This window comes from Eleutherodactylus coqui, chromosome 5, assembly GCF_035609145.1.
Source record: "Eleutherodactylus coqui strain aEleCoq1 chromosome 5, aEleCoq1.hap1, whole genome shotgun sequence".
Lineage (NCBI taxonomy): Eukaryota > Metazoa > Chordata > Amphibia > Anura > Eleutherodactylidae > Eleutherodactylus > Eleutherodactylus coqui.
Window position 1 is genome coordinate 21,567,730 of NC_089841.1, and position 21,425 is coordinate 21,589,154.

General features: G+C 44.2%; 1 protein-coding gene across 1 annotated transcript in view; it reads left to right on the forward strand.

Moving 5' to 3' along the window:
• The first annotated feature begins 1,105 nt into the window (after positions 1–1,105).
• LOC136628987 (zinc finger protein 665-like) overlaps positions 1,106–21,425 on the forward strand; it is a 91,969-nt gene continuing 71,649 nt past the window's right edge. Inside the window, exons 1-2 of the mRNA XM_066605073.1 lie at positions 1,106–1,417; positions 1,717–1,896. Coding sequence (XP_066461170.1) covers positions 1,340–1,417; positions 1,717–1,896 — 258 coding nt within the window. The 5' untranslated portion in view covers positions 1,106–1,339. The remainder of the gene's footprint in view (positions 1,418–1,716; positions 1,897–21,425) is intronic.

Sequence of the window (21,425 nt, forward strand, 5' to 3'; positions counted from 1 at the left end):
TCATTCTGTATTTGGCAATGCCTTTTTCAAAATAAAACGAATTAAAAAAAAAAATAGTAGGTCCTACTGACTGAAGGACCAGATCGCTCTGACCACCAGGATGTAGACTCCTCTGTATAAGAATAGTAAGTCCTAATGGCTGAAGGAGCAGATCCCGCTGAAAACCAGGGTGTTGCCTCCTCTGTATAAGAATAGTAAGTCCTAGTGGCTGAAAGACTAGATCCCTCTGACCACCAGGATGTAGACTCCTCTCTATAAAAATAGTAGGTCCTAGTGGCTGAAGGAGCAGGCGTGTGGCTGAAGGGCAGGCGTGAGGCTGGTGGGTGCCCCCTGCAGGTTATTTTGGTGGCCATTTCTATGACCTTCAGGGTGTCTTCCATCTGTCATCAGGAATGTATTAGCCGTTCCTCGCTAGTGATATTTGTTATCTCTGTGACGGCAGCGTGTAACGGGTTTTGCTATAGAAGCGGTCGGCCTACTTTCTGCTACAGATTGGGCCCAGACGGGATAGGGCGGTGTAAACTTTACTGAGGTTTGTGCGCATTATTGGATGCCACAATCCGGACGCTGGTAAACGTTTAGGTCGTGGAGTCAGAAAGTAATTAGTACAGAGAAGTAATTAGATGGGAATGGGCTCATCTTCTCACTCCTTTTCTGGAGGAGCCACGGGCATGGCTTGATAGGCATTCTGCCAGGACAGCCCCGGGACATTAGAGAGCCCCCGGCTGCCATGACACCTGCACGGCTTCCTGCGATCTCATCGCATTTAAATGGCGCTATCAGAATTGACAGCTTATCGGAGTTGGTATCAGCCGCAGTAAACAGCCGGCGCTCGCGCTGTATGGGGGGAGATGGCCGCGCGTTCATACATACCCCGACGCTGCAGGACGTACATGTACTACCTATAGCGCTAAGGGGTTAAAGGATTCCAGCAAATGTTTTTATAACATTTCCTATTAAATTAATTCCTAATAAAGTATTTCTAAGGTTCTCCCACATTAAATGCTGCTATTAAAAATCCTACTTGTCCCTCACAATACCGGCGCTCATCCAGCTTTATTAGCAGATATAATAGCAATTGTCGTTGGGTGGTGGGGATGAGAAATGGCTGCAGGAAGGGGTTAACGGGAGGCTGTCCGGAGGATTCTGCTGCCCGATGTCACACATACATCCCAACACGCATGTACATTGCAGACATCTATATTGTGCGCTAAAACACTGCAGCGCTTCAGAGGAAACCCCGTAAAAAGCAGCTGAACTTGGAGATGTTGGTTTTTGTGGTTTTTACATTGGTTTATATTGTTTCCATTCAGGTCCCTACAGGACTGATTCATCAAAGATGGAGAAGAACAGAAACAAGATGGCGGAGAGTGTATTCAACCTCACCCTAGAGATACTCCTCCAGCTGACTGGGGAGGTGAGAGATTCTGATGATGTCACATTACATCATTGTTATCTATGGTAATAACAGATGATGTCACTGGAGAGGGGAGAGATTCTGATGATGTCACTGGTGAGGGGAGAGAATCTGATGATGTCACATTACATCATTCTTATCTATAGTAATAACAGATGATGTCACTGGAGGGGCTAAAGATGCTGATGATGTCACATTACATCATTCTCATCTATGGTAATAACAGATGATGTCACTGGGGAGGTGATGGACTCTGGAAATGTCTGTAGTGATATTTATTAATGTCTCCCCATACACAGGATTACACAGTAGTGAAGAAAACCTCTAGTGATGGCTGTCGGGCCCCTGTGTGTGATGGATGGGGAAGACCCCTGAGCCCAACCAAGGGGCCCCCACCTCACCCCCTGATACATGAGGACATCAATGTACAGAAGATTCTAGAACTCGCCAACAAGATGGTTGAGCTGCTGACTGGAGAGGTGACGCTGCAGGGAATGTTGGGACATTATACAGTAACAGCACTGGAGGCTTCTGGGTGATGACTGTATATTGTGTTGTCAGGTTCCTATAAGGTGTCAGGATGTCGCTGTCTATTTCTCCATGGAGAAGTGGGAGTATTTAGAAGGACACAAGGATCTGTACAAGGAGGCCATGATGGAGACCCGCCAGCCGCTCACATCACCAGGTAATGGATGTATTTAGCAGGATCATAGCTGGGGAGGGGTGATGTGGGGCATGTGCCCCTGGTGCTTCTAAGTAGGAAGTGGGGTGTGAGCCAGGCAGGACACTGTGCTAGTTGGATTAGTAGAGCCACTCACTACACAGTTGTTGATTAATGACAGTGTAATATCAGAAGGCCTACATATCACCAATACTCATTTAGGCCCCCGGCACATGGGCGGATTGTGTTAGAAAACGCAATTCTATGCAGACGGCCACGATTTGTCAGCGCGAAATCACACGCGGAAAACAAATCGTGGTATGCTCTATTTCTGTGCGGGGATCCCCGGCACAGAAATGTCACTCCCTGGCTGTCGGCTACGCTCTGCGCATGTCACTCCCTGGCTGGAGAATTCTCGCAGCAGGATCCGACCCGTTCGTCTCCAGGAGTCCTTATTAATTGCTGATATGTAAGCATCCCGGTCCTACAGTGACACTAGTCAGCAACTATATGGCGGATGACTGCTATATCAAACAGAATGTGTCTACAGAAGATCTCGGCTCCACCAGCCCTACTGCTACAGTAGCCGGTGGTGCAGGGCTGGAGAGGTGCCTTGGCCCATGCTGCCCCTGTCCCCCCAACTATCCCCACCAGCTCCTCCGCTTTGTAATTAGTTCCTGCAGGACCGGAGGAGGAGGGATCTGGCATCACTGGTAAGAGCTGCTAGGTTGTATCTACAGAGTGGATATCCAGCTTGGTGGGACTTGTAAAATATCATTGTCTGCCTTTATTGTTCTCTTAGTTTCATATTGGTAATTCGTAGAACCCCCCTAAATTGGTGAAGGGGTCACCAGTACGGCTATGGCTACATGGAGACTCTGGCCACAATACTCTTCTCATTGGGATGTAATGGCGGTCAGTGCGGTTGTATCGCAGTTTGCTGTGACCCTACAATTACATGAAGCCCGGCTAGTTTGGACCTCTTGTAATTGTCGGGGCGGGGGGCAAACTGCAAGCCACAATGCATTCCCCTTCACAGAAGTAGTGGATGAAAGTTGTGTCGTGGATATCACCTATCTGGGTGTCAGGAAAGCCTTTGTACAGTTTCACATAAAGATGAATCTCTGAGCTCTTATTGGCTGCAGGCCCTGTGATGTCCCATAAACTGGGCAGGACTGCAGCTGTAAATTGTCAGTCATTGATGCCTCCAACCTACCATCTGGGTTCGGGGCCATTTTATTCATCTTTGATTCACTATTTATCTTTTATTTCTCCTAGCAGCTATTAGGCAGGCAGGGGAATGTATTTATTGTAAGGATTCTATGGAGCACAAAGAGTCTTAGAGGCTGTACTGATGGGCGATGAAGTTATTTATCACATATCTAATAGAGCATTATCAATTGCTCAGTGAGAGTCTAGTCTTTCATCCCCCAGTGGGTGTAATCAGCACTGAGGAGTGTGAGCTGGCAAGACCACCAGCCTCTTGTGTACCTGGCTTTATTATAAGTCTGACAGACCATTATTTCCAAGGTTTGCTCCACATTAATACCCGGAGTAGAGGACATTGATACTAATTTTTCTCTATCCCCCCAGCTGCCTGTATTTGGTATACGGGAAATATCTGAGATATCAGGAAAATTGCATAATCATCTAATATTTATAGCACTGGAAAGAAAGGCACTGTGATACTAGTGCAGAGGGATAGCGGTTCCTGAGGAACTACCCTATCAGTAGAGAAACGTGTCGAACCGAGCCGACCCAATAGAAATAATTTCCTGGTTACAATTGACATTCCATCTCAAAATCAAACTCCTATAGACATTTCTACGGCGCCCACGACCCTTACATGAGAAGTCTTGATGGTAGTGCATTTATGTAAACCATCTGTACATCTATGACTTGTATATGTGAGGTCTAGATGGTAGCGGTTTATGCTCACAGATAAGTGATTTAGTGACAGTAGCGGATTTCTGATCGGTCTGTCATCTAATCCCGTTAATTGTTCTGACTGCGGTTCTGGTTGTTGTAAGAACCTGCAGTCTGTGTTTGTAGCCAATAACATTTTAATGTATACTAATAAAGGATACATTTTAGGTATATGTCTATTCTGTGAAGGGCCTTTTCCTTTTGGTTACAATAAACTTTTTCTGCCCCAGAGAATTTATTTTGCAGCATGACAGGGAACTATGAAGTGTATAGGCTCCAGGGTCATACAAAGAAGCCATGGGGCCCCAGAGCAATACTCAGAATGCCTCCCTGCCCCGGCCTAGTCCTGGTCTGAGGTGACAGAATATAGAATTACTGTATGTACCAAGCTGTCTTATAGATGAGCAGTTCTGTATTTGCTGCACACCGTGTGTTACTGACATCCGACTTCATGGGAGATTTTATATGAGTTCTTTATGGAAAACCAGAAACTAATGTTGGTTCAGAAATGGCCGAACTCCATCTGAATGGAATATACTATTCCTGTAGCTTGGGCTCCAGATCTACCGGGGACAGGAGCCCGGGGCTTGTGGAGGACTCTGCTGCAAATTACTCTTCATGACCCTTTTTCAGACCCCCCAGGACCCCCATGTTATTGATGAAAACCAGAATTAGTTACTTGTAAGTCCCGATTCACATCTGTAGTTTTTGGTGATGTTTTCTGCACTTACAATCACTTGGTCTTTAAGTGAGCTGCAAACCAAGTGACTTCTAGGAGTGAATGATCCTCACTCCCTTGCTATGTCAGGACTCGTGTTTACATGGACAGACAGTTGTTTGTAATGGCTCTTTTCAGTGATTATTCTAGCCACTGTGTAAAAGCACCCTTAGATGATGATTACCTTTTTCTACATGACTTGTTATTTGCACAGAAATGTTATAAAATATCAGGATCATTTTAAGATCTATAATATGAAAAAAATCTACTTTATTCTTGGCAGCTGACGGTATCGGGAGCTCAGAGGGACGTCTGATATCTGCAGATTGTAAAGCAGAGGATTGTGGTATCACACAAGATACATATGAAGAACCTGCCATTATCCCAGATATCTCATCAGTCCTTCACAGCAAAGATCCATCATCTGATCCTCTCATACAGGTCCCATCTTCTGATTCATCACAGACTTATAAATGTCACAGAAGGAGAAAACATCAAAGAGCTGACAGAAAGGAGAAGCCATATTCATGTTCAGAGTGTGGGAAATGTTTTGCAGTAAAATCACTCCTAGTTATACATCAGAGAATTCATACAGGAGAGAAGCCGTTTGTATGTTCAGAATGTGGGAAATGTTTTGCAGTGAAATCACGTCTTATTAGACATCAAAATAGTCACACAGCGGTGAAGCCGCTTTCTTGTTCAGATTGTGGGAAATATTTTACACATAAATCAGCCCTTGTTACACATCAGAGAATTCACACAGGAGAGAAGCCATTTGTATGTTCAGAATGTGGGAAATGTTTTACTTGGAAATCAGCCCTTGTTAGACATCAGAGAATTCACACAGGAGAGAAGCTATTTACTTGTTCAGATTGTGGGAAATGTTTTGCAGTGAAATCACACCTTGTTACACATCAGAGAACTCACACAGGAGAGAAGCCGTTTTCCTGTTCAGAATGTGGGAAATGGTTTACACAGAAATCACTCCTTGTTACACATCAGAGAATTCACACAGGATTGAAGCCGTTTCCCTGTTCAGAATGTGGGAAATGTTTTACACAGAAATCAGCCCTTGTTAAACATCAGAGAATTCACACAGGAGTGAAGCCATTTACTTGTTCAGATTGTGGGAAATGTTTTGCAGGGAAATCATACCTTGTTACACATAAGAGGATTCACACAGGAGAGAAACCGTTTGTATGTTCAGAATGTGGGAAATGTTTTACTCGCAAATCACATTTACTGCGACATCAAAAAGTTCACACCGGAGAGAAGCTATTTTTTTAAACCTGTCTTCTCAAACTACAAAAAAGGTATAAAAAGTAAAGTGACATGTCATACACAAGAAAAGGGAAGCAATTCAGAGCAGTAAGTGATGAATAAGAAATATATGTAATTATCAATAAACATCTGTTATCCAGAAACAAATATAATCCAGATATCGCACCTTTATATCAGCCGTGTACATAGAATATTTCACACTGATACATATAACTGCGTCTCTGAACTTGTTTCTGACTGTTGATAAAAGTTTACTTGTATAACTTACATGTTTGTATTTGGGCCGATCTTTCTTCTTGCTTTAGATGATGTTTCCTCAGAACTGATGGAGATGAGGGAGAGCTGGTACCCATTATGTGTATAAGTAGTGAGGGGAGAATCACTGCGGAGCCCAGCTTGGTGGAATTTGAGTGTTGTGAGAATGATCCTTTCATGGATGATAGTGGTAAGAACCGTATTCCACTACTGAGCCCAGCAAGGGCGTCTCCCCTCCATCTCATCACTATTGGGTCATATACTAGGAAGAGTCGCACACAGTAATATACGGCTGTGATCACATGGGAAAGGTTCTACAACTTCAGTGTAACATATCAGACTTTACTTATACAGGACTATACAACTTGGGGCGCACAGCCCGATAAAACAAACCCCCTACATGTTTCACACTCAGATGAGCTCTGAACACACCAGATTTCAGGAGAGCCAAGAGTTTTATACATAAGTGACAACTTGGGAAATCTGCTGCGACATAATAGCCCATATCAGGGTGCAAACATTTACAGATCAGGTAGATACTGCCAACAGGAATACATAAGATCTTACTTAGACTTCAAGCCTAACAGAACCCGGGCGCACATCTCCGTAATCCAGTAAGACTCACGTAGCAAAGGTTTTTTGTGCCAATCACCTCACTGAGAGGGAGGATTAACCCTTAGAAGACATATTGAATCGGTTTTGGATGAAATGTTGTGATGTCATTCAGGCAATATGGGTTCTTTGTACATTATAGCCATTTCCTTCCCGGGGAGGGGATTGGTACATGAGTTTCCTGGATTATGGAGTTGTGTGCCCGGGTTCCGTTAGGCGTGAATTCTAAGTCTGATCTTATGTATTTGTATTGACAATATCTGCCCGATCTCAGATTTATATTTTCCCTTTCTGTGGTGATTGAATGTAAATGTTCGCACCCTGATATGGACTATTGTGCCGGACCGGCTCTTCCAAGTTACCACTTATGTATAAAGCTCTTGGATCACCTGACATCTGACAAGCCATGACTAAGAGCTCAGCTGAGTCGGAAAGGGGGAGGCGGTTGGTCTTAATGGGATCTCCACAAAGGTCTTTCCCTTATTCACTAAGCTCAGTCTTTGCCACACGCTCCTCTAGATGCTGAGGCAATAGTCAGACAGTGAGGGGCGCTGCTAGCAGCCCATCAGGATTCTGTTGGGTGATTATAAGGAGCTGATGAGCACCAATGGCAGCCTCAGGCCTGGCAAAGCCCTCCAAGTCAGGTAGAAGCATGGCGTAATATATTGCATATCAGTTATACCCGGACAGCCAATAGTGTTTTGCACTGTTACCAGGTCTACATGTAGAGGAAAGAAGGTTTCTACACAACATAGAAAGGGTTCTTTACTGTAAGAGCAGTGAGACTGTGGAATTCTCTGCCTGATGATGTGGTGCTGCTCACTAGAAGAGTACAAGAGGGGCCTGGATACCTGTCTAGAGTGCAACAAGATTACCGGTTATAGTCACTAGTTTGCTTCAGAGGGGTCGTGATCCCGGGATCCCTGATCTGGCTAACAGACTTCATTGGGTATATTTGCCTTCCTGTAGATCAATATTGGGGTAATAGGCTGAACTCCGTGGATTTACTATGCTTCTATGTTTTGTTACTATTTATTGTATCGCTGCAATCAGAATCTGCGGTAAAGGATAACATTCTATATAAATTACACTAGCATGACAAAGTAATAATGCACCAAGTGTGGAAATGCTGTTTTTATTCACAAAACCTCTCTGTAGGGACTTTTACCCACTAGAGTTTTTTTAACGCTGTGATTTTAAAATTTTTTTTTTACTACAGATGTCAATGGGACTTTCTAATGTTAAAATCGCAGAAGAACAAACTTGCGATTTTTCTGCTCTGCGATTTTAACATTGGAAAGTCCCATTGGCAGTAAAATAAACGCAGCGATATCGCAGCATTAAAAAATGCTAGTGGGTAAAAACCCTAAAGCTTAGGAAGAAAGGGAGAAATCAAAACCATAAATTAATTGTTTTCCCCACAAGCATGAAGAATGACGGCTCACCCGACCTCACTTGTTCCGCTGTCAGGAAACTTCATAGGCTCCATTTATTCCTAGGATGATGGGAATTTGATTGTGGAAATCCTCGTCTTTTGTACAATTGCATCTTAAGCGATAGGATTGCACAGAGGGGATGGGAATTTTTCATTTTTGGATATGGACCCTTTTGTAGTGTAACAGGCGGTTACTGTCCGCTTAAAAAATGTTTTGGTAATAATTCTCCCTTCTTCGTGACTCACACTGAATAGTCAATAGATCAGAGTCTTGGCCCGTAAATGTAGGATTCCGATGTAATGGAAATTAAGGTATTATAATTGTTATATGAATTAAAACTGCGCAATTAGAGACGCCATTGAAATATACCAGGAGAAGTTACTTCACAAACTAGGGACATATGTCTAGATGAGATAAGAATATCAAGAAGCTTCCACATGTTAGCTGACGGGGCCCAAGGAATAACAAGATACTAAGGGAGGGGTTGACGCCTCACACTAAGACTAGAGAATAATGTTCAGAAACTAGAAATATGTGGATGTGTATATATATGGATATACATGTATGTATATATATATATATGTGCATATGTATGTGTATGTATATATGAAGGTGCACATGTATGTATGTGTGCCTATATGTATGTAAATGTGGGTATATAAGTAATATTTAATATTACGCCACAGAGTCATGAAAAGGACTACACAAAATGGCCGACCACATGCTTTGCTAAAGTACAGGGAATACATGTGTGTTGATAAGATAAGAACTTCGAGCTACTTGGGCCCCTCAGCACTCCATCAAGAGGTTATTCACTGCTGACTTGGAAGATTCTGGAAGGTATGCAAATGAAGGGTTAAGTTGACCTATGACAAATGTTGGATTGGAAACTAACCAATAAACTGCATAGTTAATTGTCCAATGATGTTGCGACACCCCATTGTAAGGGGACTATAAATAAAGATGCCCGACATCGATTTGTTGGGAATTCTTTGATGAATCCATAACTGTGTGGGCTCTGTCATTTAATTCTTCCGTCATATGACGTACTGAACTCTGGGTGTGTGCAGCCCTACTGCACGGGTCACCTGGACTTCAGTCACAGGGTACACTCTGCTGTCCCTCATCAGGCTATCGCCGTAGCATGGGTCATATGACGTCATTCACAAGGTACACTCCGCTTTCCCTAGGCGGCCATATATTTTTTGCCGCGACATTTTTGGTGGAGAATGAAGCGGGCCTCACAACAGCACCCCATGCCACGGACGTTCCGGAGGTGGAGACCAGGACACAGAGAGACCGCGGTAAGTAATCCATTGTGTTACTGCCTGTCTCCTGAGCTCTGCTCCCTGGTCTGTGGTTTGGTGTGTGACGTGATGCGCTGTTTAGTGTACTAGTGAATGTTGCTGCTGTATGTGTGCTTATCTGTTCCCTCCTATGTGCTACTCCTGTGTCTGCCACATCTCTTTGTGTAACTTTTCCTGTATTGACTGTCGCTGGCTGCCAGGTCTTAGACTGACACTTTTATGGTATGTCTAAATGTGTTAATGACTATTCTATATGTGATGACAAAGTTTTGTGTGTGTACAGAGACTCCCTTGACTGAGGGAATAAGACCTTTTAAGCATTTCATAGACTGACAATACAGAAGGGAACAGCCTGCAGATATATATGTACATGTCACGTGCACGCTATATAAAGACCCAGATGACAAGACTGACTTGACCGTTATATGTGACACAACTTACGATACAGTGCAGTTAAATTAGTTTAAAGACGCTGTTATTCAAATAACTTACTGTTGACGAGTGCGTTCTTGTCAGTTGCAATGAGTTAACTTACCGCAACCCGTCTGTAGCAGATTACACTAATTTTGGCAGACTGCCAATTAACTTCTTAGAGACAGAATATGTATAGATAAGAGTTTATTGCTGTCAGCGCAACTTGGGGAGAATATATATATATATATTTTACATTATTACTTAATTAATTAATTAAATTAATTGCATTCCTAGTGGGGTTTTATGATTTTTGTTAACAACACGTTTGATAGATTGCTGTGAGGTGCCTGTAGGTCTTCAGCAGCTGACAAATTCCCCAGCATTATAAGTGTATATGTGTAATCCAATTTCACTGTCAGAGACGTGAATTGGACAATGACTCAATGTACTGTATTGCCCTTAAGTCACTGATGTATGAACAGCAGTAGCAGTTGAGTTGCCCCCATTTCCCATAAGTATATACATGTATGGCATGGATGCCAATGTATAGATGCCGGCCGGCTAAAATGTTGTTGTTTCTCTGAGTGATAAGTTCTTTTTGTCCTGAGGTAGGTGAGGTTCAGCTTATTCACCACCGTGACCTGGGTATGCGCAACCTGGGTAGGACCATGCAGTGAGCCATTGTAATAAAGCCATGAGTATTACCAATAAGCTTTATATCATCACCCATCTTGGTCACTTTGGGGTGCTATCAGCCCCATAGGGTACAAGACGGAGGTGGATTTTTTCGCCTAGTGACCCGTCGTGACGGCACTGGGGTGGTATCAGCCCCAGACGGCTGTGCATAGACAAAGGGGGGGGAGCATCCACCTATGTGATGACATTTGTACATGGTTTTGCAGGATACACCTGAGGCTTAGTAATAACCAGGTGGATCATGGAAGGCTCACTGGGAAATGAGGGGGAAGGGGAAGTATGTGTTCAAACGCCCACTAGGCAGATAATCCTGCAGACAATAAGCACCCCTGTCAGATGCGCTGATTGCAATAGATTGACTTATATTAGTGTCCATAACTTAGACTATACAGACACAGTAGTGACAGATGACGGAACATCTGCGCATACACACACAGTTACTGGACTTGGACAGTGTACAGAGTTTATACAAGTTAACTTTGACAATGACAATCTTCGCAAGCAACTTTATGCTCAGATACTAGACAGCCAGGAAAAGAGAGAGACTATAACACAGCTGAGAAAGATTGGGCGAAGATATAGGACGCTGTATAGACAGCTTAGGGTCCAGCATAAAAGGTTAATATTACTGACTTGTTACCCTGCTGTACTGGTGAGACATCTGCATACAGAGACCACCAACCGCTGCCCCCTCACATAATGTGTTCAGAATGCAGTATTATATGTTTTGTTGTTATCTGAGCTGTTGATAGAATTTCCCTTTTACATTTAATAACTGCATATCTCTATAGTATTTGTACATGGTTTATATATATTTTGTTTTCTGCCTCTCTCACAACCAGTAGGTGGCCACTGCTGGGAAGTGACGGCTTTGGTAAGAACACAATGTCAGCATTACAATATGGACCCTTAGTTTTAGCTGATGCATGTAACTGCCCTTGGTAAATTAGTATTTCACCTGTGCTAAAGAATATTGTGAACATGAGTTCTAAATAATTATAACATAAATAGAAAATGTACAGCTCAGGCTGTGTATGATATATATTGAGAATATATGTATTAGTTCTGCTTATTTCAAGTGCTATACAGTCCTCACAGGTATATTACAGTCAGACTCTTGGTTTTGTCTGGCATTCCTAATTGGCGGAGAGATAAATAAATATATAGGATTAACACATTTTTATGTCACGGACATGCCCAGTATATGTATCAGGGCAGTATTGTGGTATTTATTTTGAAACGTGTGTACACTTTCTTCTACCCCCATATTTTGTTTTGTGGTGTGGTGTACTTCTAAATCCGGCAGAAGCCATGTGGCTGGATTGGGCGCTATACCGCACTTCGGTCTTCCGCTGGATTTAGAAGGGGGGAGAAAGACTGAGAATATTTTAGTTTTTTTTTAGTTAGAGTAATAGGATGCACTCCTGTCACCTGACCGCATTACCCTCATGTCACAAGAAACTGAGGGGTTTGAATATGTAAAATGATGAACTGATGGCTAACCCAGATTTCAAGTTTTGTTTTGTAGATGGCTCAGGATACCAGGAACATGGCAGGTACAGCGGTATGTAGTAGTCACACAGAATGAGGTAACTAAAGCAGAACCATTTCCACCTCATCTGTCAGCACAGGAGGCGGAAGTGAAGGCCCTGACAGAAGCATGTAGAGCGGCAGAGGGTAAGGCAGACATATACACAAACTACGGCCTAATATGCAGGCTCTTATGTTGCTTACATAGCTAGGGATAGCATAGAAGCAAAAGGAAACGCACGTGTGGGCACTGCTGCCAAGGCAGCTGTAGCAAGACCTAGGGTAAGAGGGTTAGGTCAACGTCCAAACCTGTAACCCCGGCCCCTCCAGTGAGCTTAATAACTGAGCTGCTGGACGAAGGCAGGGGCAAGCCAGACGGACGCCGGTCTGTGGGAAGAGACCACTGCTTATGTCTCTCTCATGCCCTCTACTCAATGATGGCCCATTGTGCACACAGAGAAACACACCAGTCAAAGACTGATGTGAAACCTTGTGTCTCAACATTGGATTGTCCCTGGATTCAGCACGGTCGCTGCCAGGTATACCCAGGAGCATATGACCTGTGCTTTACATACATAGGGAGAGTAGTGAAGGCAGTACAGAGGCACACCTGGGCCGCTCTACCCACTTCTAAAGGTTGCAAATCTGTATATTATGCCATATCTGTGTTGACAGCTTATCTGTATACGTTAAGGCCTGTCCGATCAGGTATCGTTTTGCCACTACAGAGGTAGCAGCCAAATAGTTGAACGAGGTAATTCTGTGGGTATGGGATTCCAGAGACAATAGAAATAACGGCTTTTATACAGTATGGTACTTTCTCTGGATATGTCCAGGCCCTGTAGAAACATTCTTATTTGATGCATAAACAAGTTTTGCTTCCCTTCCAGATCCTGACTCCGTGTATACAACACATGTTCTGGAGCCAGGATATTGGAAACATGTTCTGATGATAACAGCCACTTCAGCGAAGCCTGAAGGGAAAACAAACTGGGTTCACGCTGGTCACTGCCAGAGAGTGACCATGGCAGGAGAGTAATCATATATCATTGTATCCTATGTAAAATAAATGTAATACTTATCCTCATAATAATAATGGGGAAGGGGTAATGGTATGACACCCTACTGGGAGCAATAGGTATTGCAGTGGGAGTACTTTACTGATATGATCTCAGGCCAGAGCAAATGAGGCTCAGGCAGTAAACCTACGGCCCAGTGGATGCCATCCATTTATTCTCCTCAGTGTTTAATGTTTGGATTGTGATAAAATGTGTTAAGAATTTTAAAATGCCAGCTTAGCTGCTCAGCCTAATTAGAGTGTTAAAGCTATAGAATGCAGGTTGAGAGATGTATAAATATGCTCAGTCTAACTTAATGGCCAATAATGAGCATTTGTGAAGAAATATTATCTGATTGATGAAAAACACAAATCACACATTGAGACTGAGAAACAGACAAATATAAACTTTAAAATGTCTAATATTTCTATGTATTCTTCTAACATTGTGGAATTGTTGTCCCTCCAGTATTATCTCTAAGGAGAAATCTCCATGATGTCTATCATACTAGCTTACCTGAGCTATGAAGCTATTGAACCACAGAGCAAAGCAGCAAGTACTGTTCGCTTACAAAGAGTGCATTCTGCATGAATTATGGACAGCTGAACAAAGATGGACTGTACTTTGAAATGTTTCCTAAACACCTCTTTACAATATTGTGTTCTGCTTCTGCTTGTCTCATGAAGACACACGCACGCTCCTTCTCCTACCCAGGGATAGCATAGCTGCCATAGGTTCCAGCGAGGGGATGCCCTACGGGGTGTTACCTTGTATGGGTAAAGGGTGTGGACTCCTGAAGAGAGCCCAAGGCGTTTATGCCCTTCTCCCAGTGTTAGGTAAGGCAACCTGCCCCTGTAGGATAGTTTAGTTTGGGGTCAGGAAGGAGAATGAGATATTTGCGTGGTATAACATAGTAGGACAGCAGAGGTGATCTCAAAACAGTGGAAACAATGAAGAATACATATTTGTGTCATGATAATAAAATTGTATATGTGTCTTTGAGTTAACATATATTGAAATATTAAGAGTAGCAGTAATAGGGCTGATCGGGAAGATAATAAAGTGTTGTGTTCCTTAGAAATTTAAACTCTAGGAGTTGACATATCAAGTAACATATTGGGTGAGTATATACATAATGTAAGAATAAATCATGTACGTCGCTGTTCTCTTAAGGACCAAGTAACCAAGGTCCAGGTAATGCTCTCTGGTATGTTAAAAAGTGATTAAAGCACTATAACTACCTACGAGACCAGGAACTGGTAATGAGACACCTGTTATCACAGGGGTCATCCTTGACAAAAGCATAAGATAATAGCAACATAGAATATAATGTGTTCTTTGAATGTATATATTTTACTAATTGTGAAGAGGAGGACGTTAAGAAGCCACCGCAGGAAGATTGCATTGCCCAGTTTCAAATCATATAAGAGGAGGAGATGTAATGGAAATTAAGGTATTATAATTGTTATATGAATTAAAACTGCGCAATTAGAGACGCCATTGAAATATACCAGGAGAAGTTACTTCACAAACTAGGGACATATGTCTAGATGAGATAAGAATATCAAGAAGCTTCCACATGTTAGCTGAAGGGGCCCAAGGAATAACAAGATACTAAGGGAGGGGTTGACGCCTCACACTAAGACTAGAGAATAATGTTCAGAAACTAGAAATATGTGGATGTGTATATATATGGATATACATGTATGTATATATATATATATGTGCATATGTATGTGTATGTATATATGAAGGTGCACATGTATGTATGTGTGCCTATATGTATGTAAATGTGGGTATATAAGTAATATTTAATATTACGCCACAGAGTCATGAAAAGGACTACACAAAATGGCCGACCACATGCTTTGCTAAAGTACAGGGAATACATGTGTGTTGATAAGATAAGAACTTCGAGCTACTTGGGCCCCTCAGCACTCCATCAAGAGGTTATTCACTGCTGACTTGGAAGATTCTGGAAGGTATGCAAATGAAGGGTTAAGTTGACCTATGACAAATGTTGGATTGGAAACTAACCAATAAACTGCATAGTTAATTGTCCAATGATGTTGCGACACCCCATTGTAAGGGGACTATAAATAAAGATGCCCGACATCGATTTGTTGGGAATTCTTTGATGAATCCATAACTGTGTGGGCTCTGTCATTTAATTCTTCCGTCATATGACGTACTGAACTCTAGGTGTGAGCAGCCCTACTGCACGGGTCACCTAGACTTCAGTCACAGGGCACACTCTGCTGTCCCTCATCAGGCTATCGCCGTAGCATGGGTCATATGACGTCATTCACAAGGTACACTCCGCTTTCCCTAGGCGGCCATTTATTTTTTGCCGCGACACCAGTCATTAGTATTAACCCTTTCCAATCCACTGTCTGACGTCTAAAGACATTCTGATTGAAGACTGTACAGCTCCGATGCCGGAAGATGTCCAGCAGGGTATTCTTACTGTAGGTTACTGGCCGCTCTGTTGCCGGGGGCCTCTCAAGCATGTCACATACCGCAATACTGGCTCTAGCTAGCAGATGGCGCCATTATATAATGGCAGAAAGAGAAAGCCCCCTAGGAAACCCTGAATCCAAAATTGGATTGCAAAGGGTTAAGGTACAGAGTAAAATTTAAAAAGACCTGTGAATGTAGCGTCTATATAAATTCCTATGTGACCAATGGTGCTGGGATGATATGTGTTTCCTTACAAACTCTCACACATAGGGGTTTGTGGAACTGGGCAAGAAACACGTACCCATTGCAGCGCCCATTGCAGTGCCCATCACAGTGCCCCTTGCAGCGCCTTTTGTCTGTTTCTCACTCGATTGACAATTGTTCAAATTCTTATTCTTCAGTATAAATGAACGCTGTCGGTTACAAACTGTTTGTTTTTTTGTTTTTTTATTACTGTAATTTTTATTTGAGATTTTCATATTTTACAATAATGTAATAAACATTTACCTGAAATGCGTCCCAGTCTCATTAATATGTAACAAAAGCCATTGCGGTGCTAGCGACCAACATGGAGAGTCGCAAGTGAGGAGAGCCAAAATCCGAACAAAATCCTGGCCTTAATGGACCTCTGATGTCCAGAACACCACCTATGGACCCATAGACCTTGCGAGAAGTACTGGATCGCAGCTGGAAGCAATTATAGCCTCCTGACATCTATAACAAGACAGCGGGTCGAGACGGAAGAGGAGCCGCGCCAATGCCCTGCTGCCTTTCCCGCTCTCCGCCTGGCGCCGGCCTCACTGATCCTCTGCCTGCAAGCTGGATCGGGGCTTGTACACTCCGTCCTCCCTCACCCAGAAGCAGCCAACCCGACAGAACCTCTCCGGGACCCGTGATCTGCTCAAGTACTTCACCTGAGCAGGACCTTTCCCCCCCCGCTACCGCCGGCCGATTGCGACCCGAACAGGGAGAGAACCCCCGAGCCGGACCTCAACTTGCGGGACGGAACAACCCGCCTCCTTATATCAGGAGCTGAACCGCCACAATATAATCCAAGCGGGGGTCGCGACTCGCCGGCCGTTCCGCCGCTCCAGACCCTCTACCGCTGCTTGCCTGCGGCGACCCACACCTAGCGACAGACCGAATCGGACCCGACCCCCCCCCCCCCCCCTCAGCCGAGAAACTCGCCCTCCTACCTTCAACCAGGAGCACATGCTGCGGGATCCTGACCGGAGCCGCGGTCTGGAGGCCACCCGTCTCTTGCTCGTCTGGAGGCCCTCTGCAACTGACAGGCAATCAACTTCTTCTCGGATGGGGGGTGCAGCCGGCCTCCCAGCCTCCGGACCTCATCCTCCATCGCAATAACTACTCGGGCGCTGCAGCACACCCGGTAGTCCTGCCACTCTGCAACACCCTGCCACCGCCTGCCAGCGGCGCTGAACATCCTGCGGAGCACTGACCGCAGACTCGGGGGACGACTCGGCCGCGGGCCGGAAACCTAAGTGCCCTGCCACCCTCTTTCACTGCGGACAAATATCCACAGAACTCGCCTGGAGCCACGGTCGGTCCGACTGTACTACCGGCTATCCACCTCATAACAGCCGGACTGCGGCACTCGGCGCCCCCAGAGACTGTGAACTATTTGAAGACTCTGTCCTCCGGACCCAGCCCTGCGGAGCCGGCGGCAAAATCGTGAGTAATTTGTGGGGGCTGGGGGACAACACATTTACCCAGCGTCATCGTCCCCTGGAACTGTAAACCGGGCAAATAGCCCAAGACACCACAATCCTCCTCACCCCTTGCTGCCCACGCCATTATATAACGGCGCCCTGGAGAGGGAGAGAAGAATAGACTGCCTTAACACCTAAGATCCTACACGGACCGCCATCCATATGACCAACAAAGGTGCTCCCTGTATCCTAAATTGCGCTTTTGGAGCGCTGGGGCGGAACTGTGTCACCCTCAATAGACAGTGTCGCCACATGAGGTCCTGTATGATTGCAACCCAGATTGCGGGACCTTTACTCTCTAACAGATACTGTAACTGCATAATTTACAAGGACTCTATAGTCAACAATATCTAAAGTTCTGAGAGCCGCACCAAATCACCAGAACCGTTATCGGGCCTTTATCACAAGCAATAGTCTTGATACCTTTTATATTACAATGCATCAGGCGGGAGAGGACAAAGACCCTTACTCTCTAACAGCTACTGCAACTGCATAACTACAGGGCCCCTATAGCCAACAACATCTAAATCCTATAAGAAACGCATCTACTCACCAGAACCGTTATCTGGCCTACCTCACACGCAACAGTTCCTGATACCGTTTATATTGTAGCAGGTGGGGAAAAGACAAGACCTTCACCCTCTAACAGCTATTGTAACCGCATAAATACAAGGACTTTATAGTCAACAACATCTAAAAAATAATTGAGAGCCGCATTAAATTGCTAGAACCGTTATCGGGCCTTTGTCACAAGCAATAGTCTTGATACCTTTTATATTACACGTCACCAGGCGGGAAAGGACAAAGACCCTTACTCTCTAACAGCTACTGCAACTGCATAACTACAGGGCCCCTATAGCCAACAACATCTAAATCCTATAAGCGACGCATCAATTCGCTAGAACCGATATCCGGCCTACCTCACAAGTAATAGTTCTCAATACCGTTTGTATCATACTGTAGCAGGCCGGAAAAAAGACAAAGACCTTTACCCTCTAACAGTTATGGTAACCGCATAACTACAAGGACTTTATAGTCAACAACATCTAAACTCTCGGGTGGGGAAAAAAGACGAAAGGGGAAACCATCTATCTCTATAAACTGCTATACTAACCTAGCACCCTTCATTATGAGCACACGTGCTAAAAGTGGATCGGCAGCGGAAAAGTTAAAAGAGTTCGCCCGCACCGAAACCCCTGATCACACCCCCCGAGCGACGCGACCCGCCCAGATGAGAGAACCCGAAGACGAAACGGGACACCCCCGAGAACCGACCATGCGACAACTCTTAGATGCAATTAACACCTGCAAATCCTCTCTTACCAACAAAATAGAAGAGATAAAGTCTGATGTCTCCTTGCTAAGGCAAGACCTACTGAACATGCGAGGTAGAATGCAGGAGATGGAAGACCGCATATCCAATGCAGAAGACTCCCTACGCCCGCTCTCCGTGGTGGTCAAAAAAGCCATACGAGTAACAGAATTTTGCCAGTCCAAAATGGACGACTTGGAAAACCGGTCGCGCCGCAATAATCTGCGCATAATAGGCCTACCCGAAAAATCGGAAGGCTCCCACCCAGAAACATTTACCGAAAACTGAGTGAAATCTCTATTGGGCAACGATGCCTTTTCCACTCACTTTACAGTGGAAAGAGCCCACCGGGTCCCAGCAAAACCGCCACAGCTGAGAGCCCCCTCGCGTCCATTCCTAGCAAGGATCTTGAATTGTAGAGACAGAGATGCATTACGTCAGGCTAGGCTAAAGGGCCCACTAAAATACAATAATGCAACAATTTCCATATTCCCGGACTTCTCCGCTGAACTACAAAGAGCCACCTTCATAGAAGCAAAGAGGAAATATAAGGAAAGAAATATCCCATACTCAATGGCATATCCAGCCCGCCTGCGCATTGTAGCCCAAGGAAAAGTGATCTTCCTTCAATCCCCCACCGAGGCCCTAGAGTGGCTGGACATGCACCCGGAGCCACCGAAGGACGATTGACTTTACCACATTTACGGCAGGACTTTGAACCCAGTCATAACTCATGCGTCTGATACCCCTCTGACTTATAGACGGTGAAACGCAAGGCCACGGCACCTTTAAATCACCTTTGGGACCTGGCGGACATATATAACCCTCTATAGGCCACCGGGATACTCCCCCCCCCCCAAATAGTATAACATCTGCTACTTCTAGATAGATTGTAGCTAAATTGTTTTTTACTTTTCTATCTGTTAGTTTTTGACATTTACGCTGAAATTTAAGCAAGATGTCAAAGGTTAAAAGTTTAAGTTGTTGTAATCTGTTCTATATCAACATTTCTAGCAAGTCTGCGCTGACACAACCCCTTTCCCCACACCCGCCAACACTCTCCCCTCTTCCCCACCCCATGGGTATAGACGCAATATTTAAATTACCTGTCCGCATAGCCAGTAATGTCTCTAAAATGTCTTAGTTGGAACGTCCGGGGTCTCGGTACCGCACTCAAACGGAGGGCAGTTTTTTCATATATCAGGTAAATCAACCCACATATTATAAGTTTGCAAGAGACCCAACTCACTAAAGAAAAGGCCGATACCCTAGCAAAGCCATGGGTGCAATGGATAGCTCACTCTTTCCACACCTCCTCCTCCAGAGGCGTCTGTCTCATTCCCAGGTCGCTACGTTGGAACCCCATTAATGTCCGTAGGGACCCTGAAGGAAGGTTCATATTTATATATGGCAAAAGAGACTCCAAACCCTATGTCATCCTATCTATCTATAATCCGCCCCATAGCAACCTCCATCTTTTACAAACCGCTATAACATATGCACACCAATACCCCTCGGCAGGGGTGATCTGCTTAGGCGATTTCAATAAGGTAATGGATCCTAATGTAGACAGATTTCACACACACCCTAGTATGGCCTCCACCCCAAGCTCCTCCCTAAGACAGTTAATTGAAAGTGTCGGCTGGATCGACCTCTGGCGGTTCCGACACCCCGATACGCGGGAATTTACTTGTCACTCCCCGGGATATAATGCGCTGTCGAGGATCGACTACATATTTAGCTCCGCAGAACTAGCATTATTCCTTTCTAATATTACGCACTGTCCGCGAGGCATATCTGTTTACAGCCCTATACTATTAACCTTGAAATTCCCCCAACAAAACATAGTGCCTACCTGGAAACTTCACCCATTCTGGCTGAAGCTGATCGGACCAGATGATCAAACACCTTTTCATATATCCCTATTCTTAGATGCCCACAATGATAATACCCATCCCGCCCTGAAATGGGACACTCTCAAAGTTTACGTTAGGGGGTGCCTCAAGTCAGCCATTTCGTACATTAAAAAGTCGACATCCCAGACCGACAAAGAATTAGAAATCCAGACAATGGAAGCCGAAAAAACATACATAACTAACCCCACAGACGCCAATAAAACAGCCTGGCTCAGCCTATTTCGCCTCCATAAACACCAAATACACGCTAAAACCAAGCGTAAATTATTCTTTACCAAGCAACATTATTTTGAAGTGGGAAACCAGTCCAGTCACCTACTTGCTAACCTTATTAGACGGGAAAACAACACTAACACGGTCCTTAAGATCAAGAATCAGCGTGGGGTGGAGCTGACTGATGCCCCATCTATCACAAATTGCTTTAACCCCTTAGTGACGAAGCCTGTTTGCGCCTTAGTGACGGAGCCAAATTTTGGAAATCTGACATGTGTCACTTAACATATCATAACTCCATGAAGGCTTTACATATCCAAGTGATTCTGACATTGTTTTTTCGCCACGTTATACTTCAGTTAGGTGATAAAAATAGACCCATAGAATTTGTGTATATTTATTAAAAAACCCAAAAATGGGAAAATTTTGAAAAAATTTCCATTTTTTCACGTTTTCAACTGTAATATCTCAAATATGTGCAAA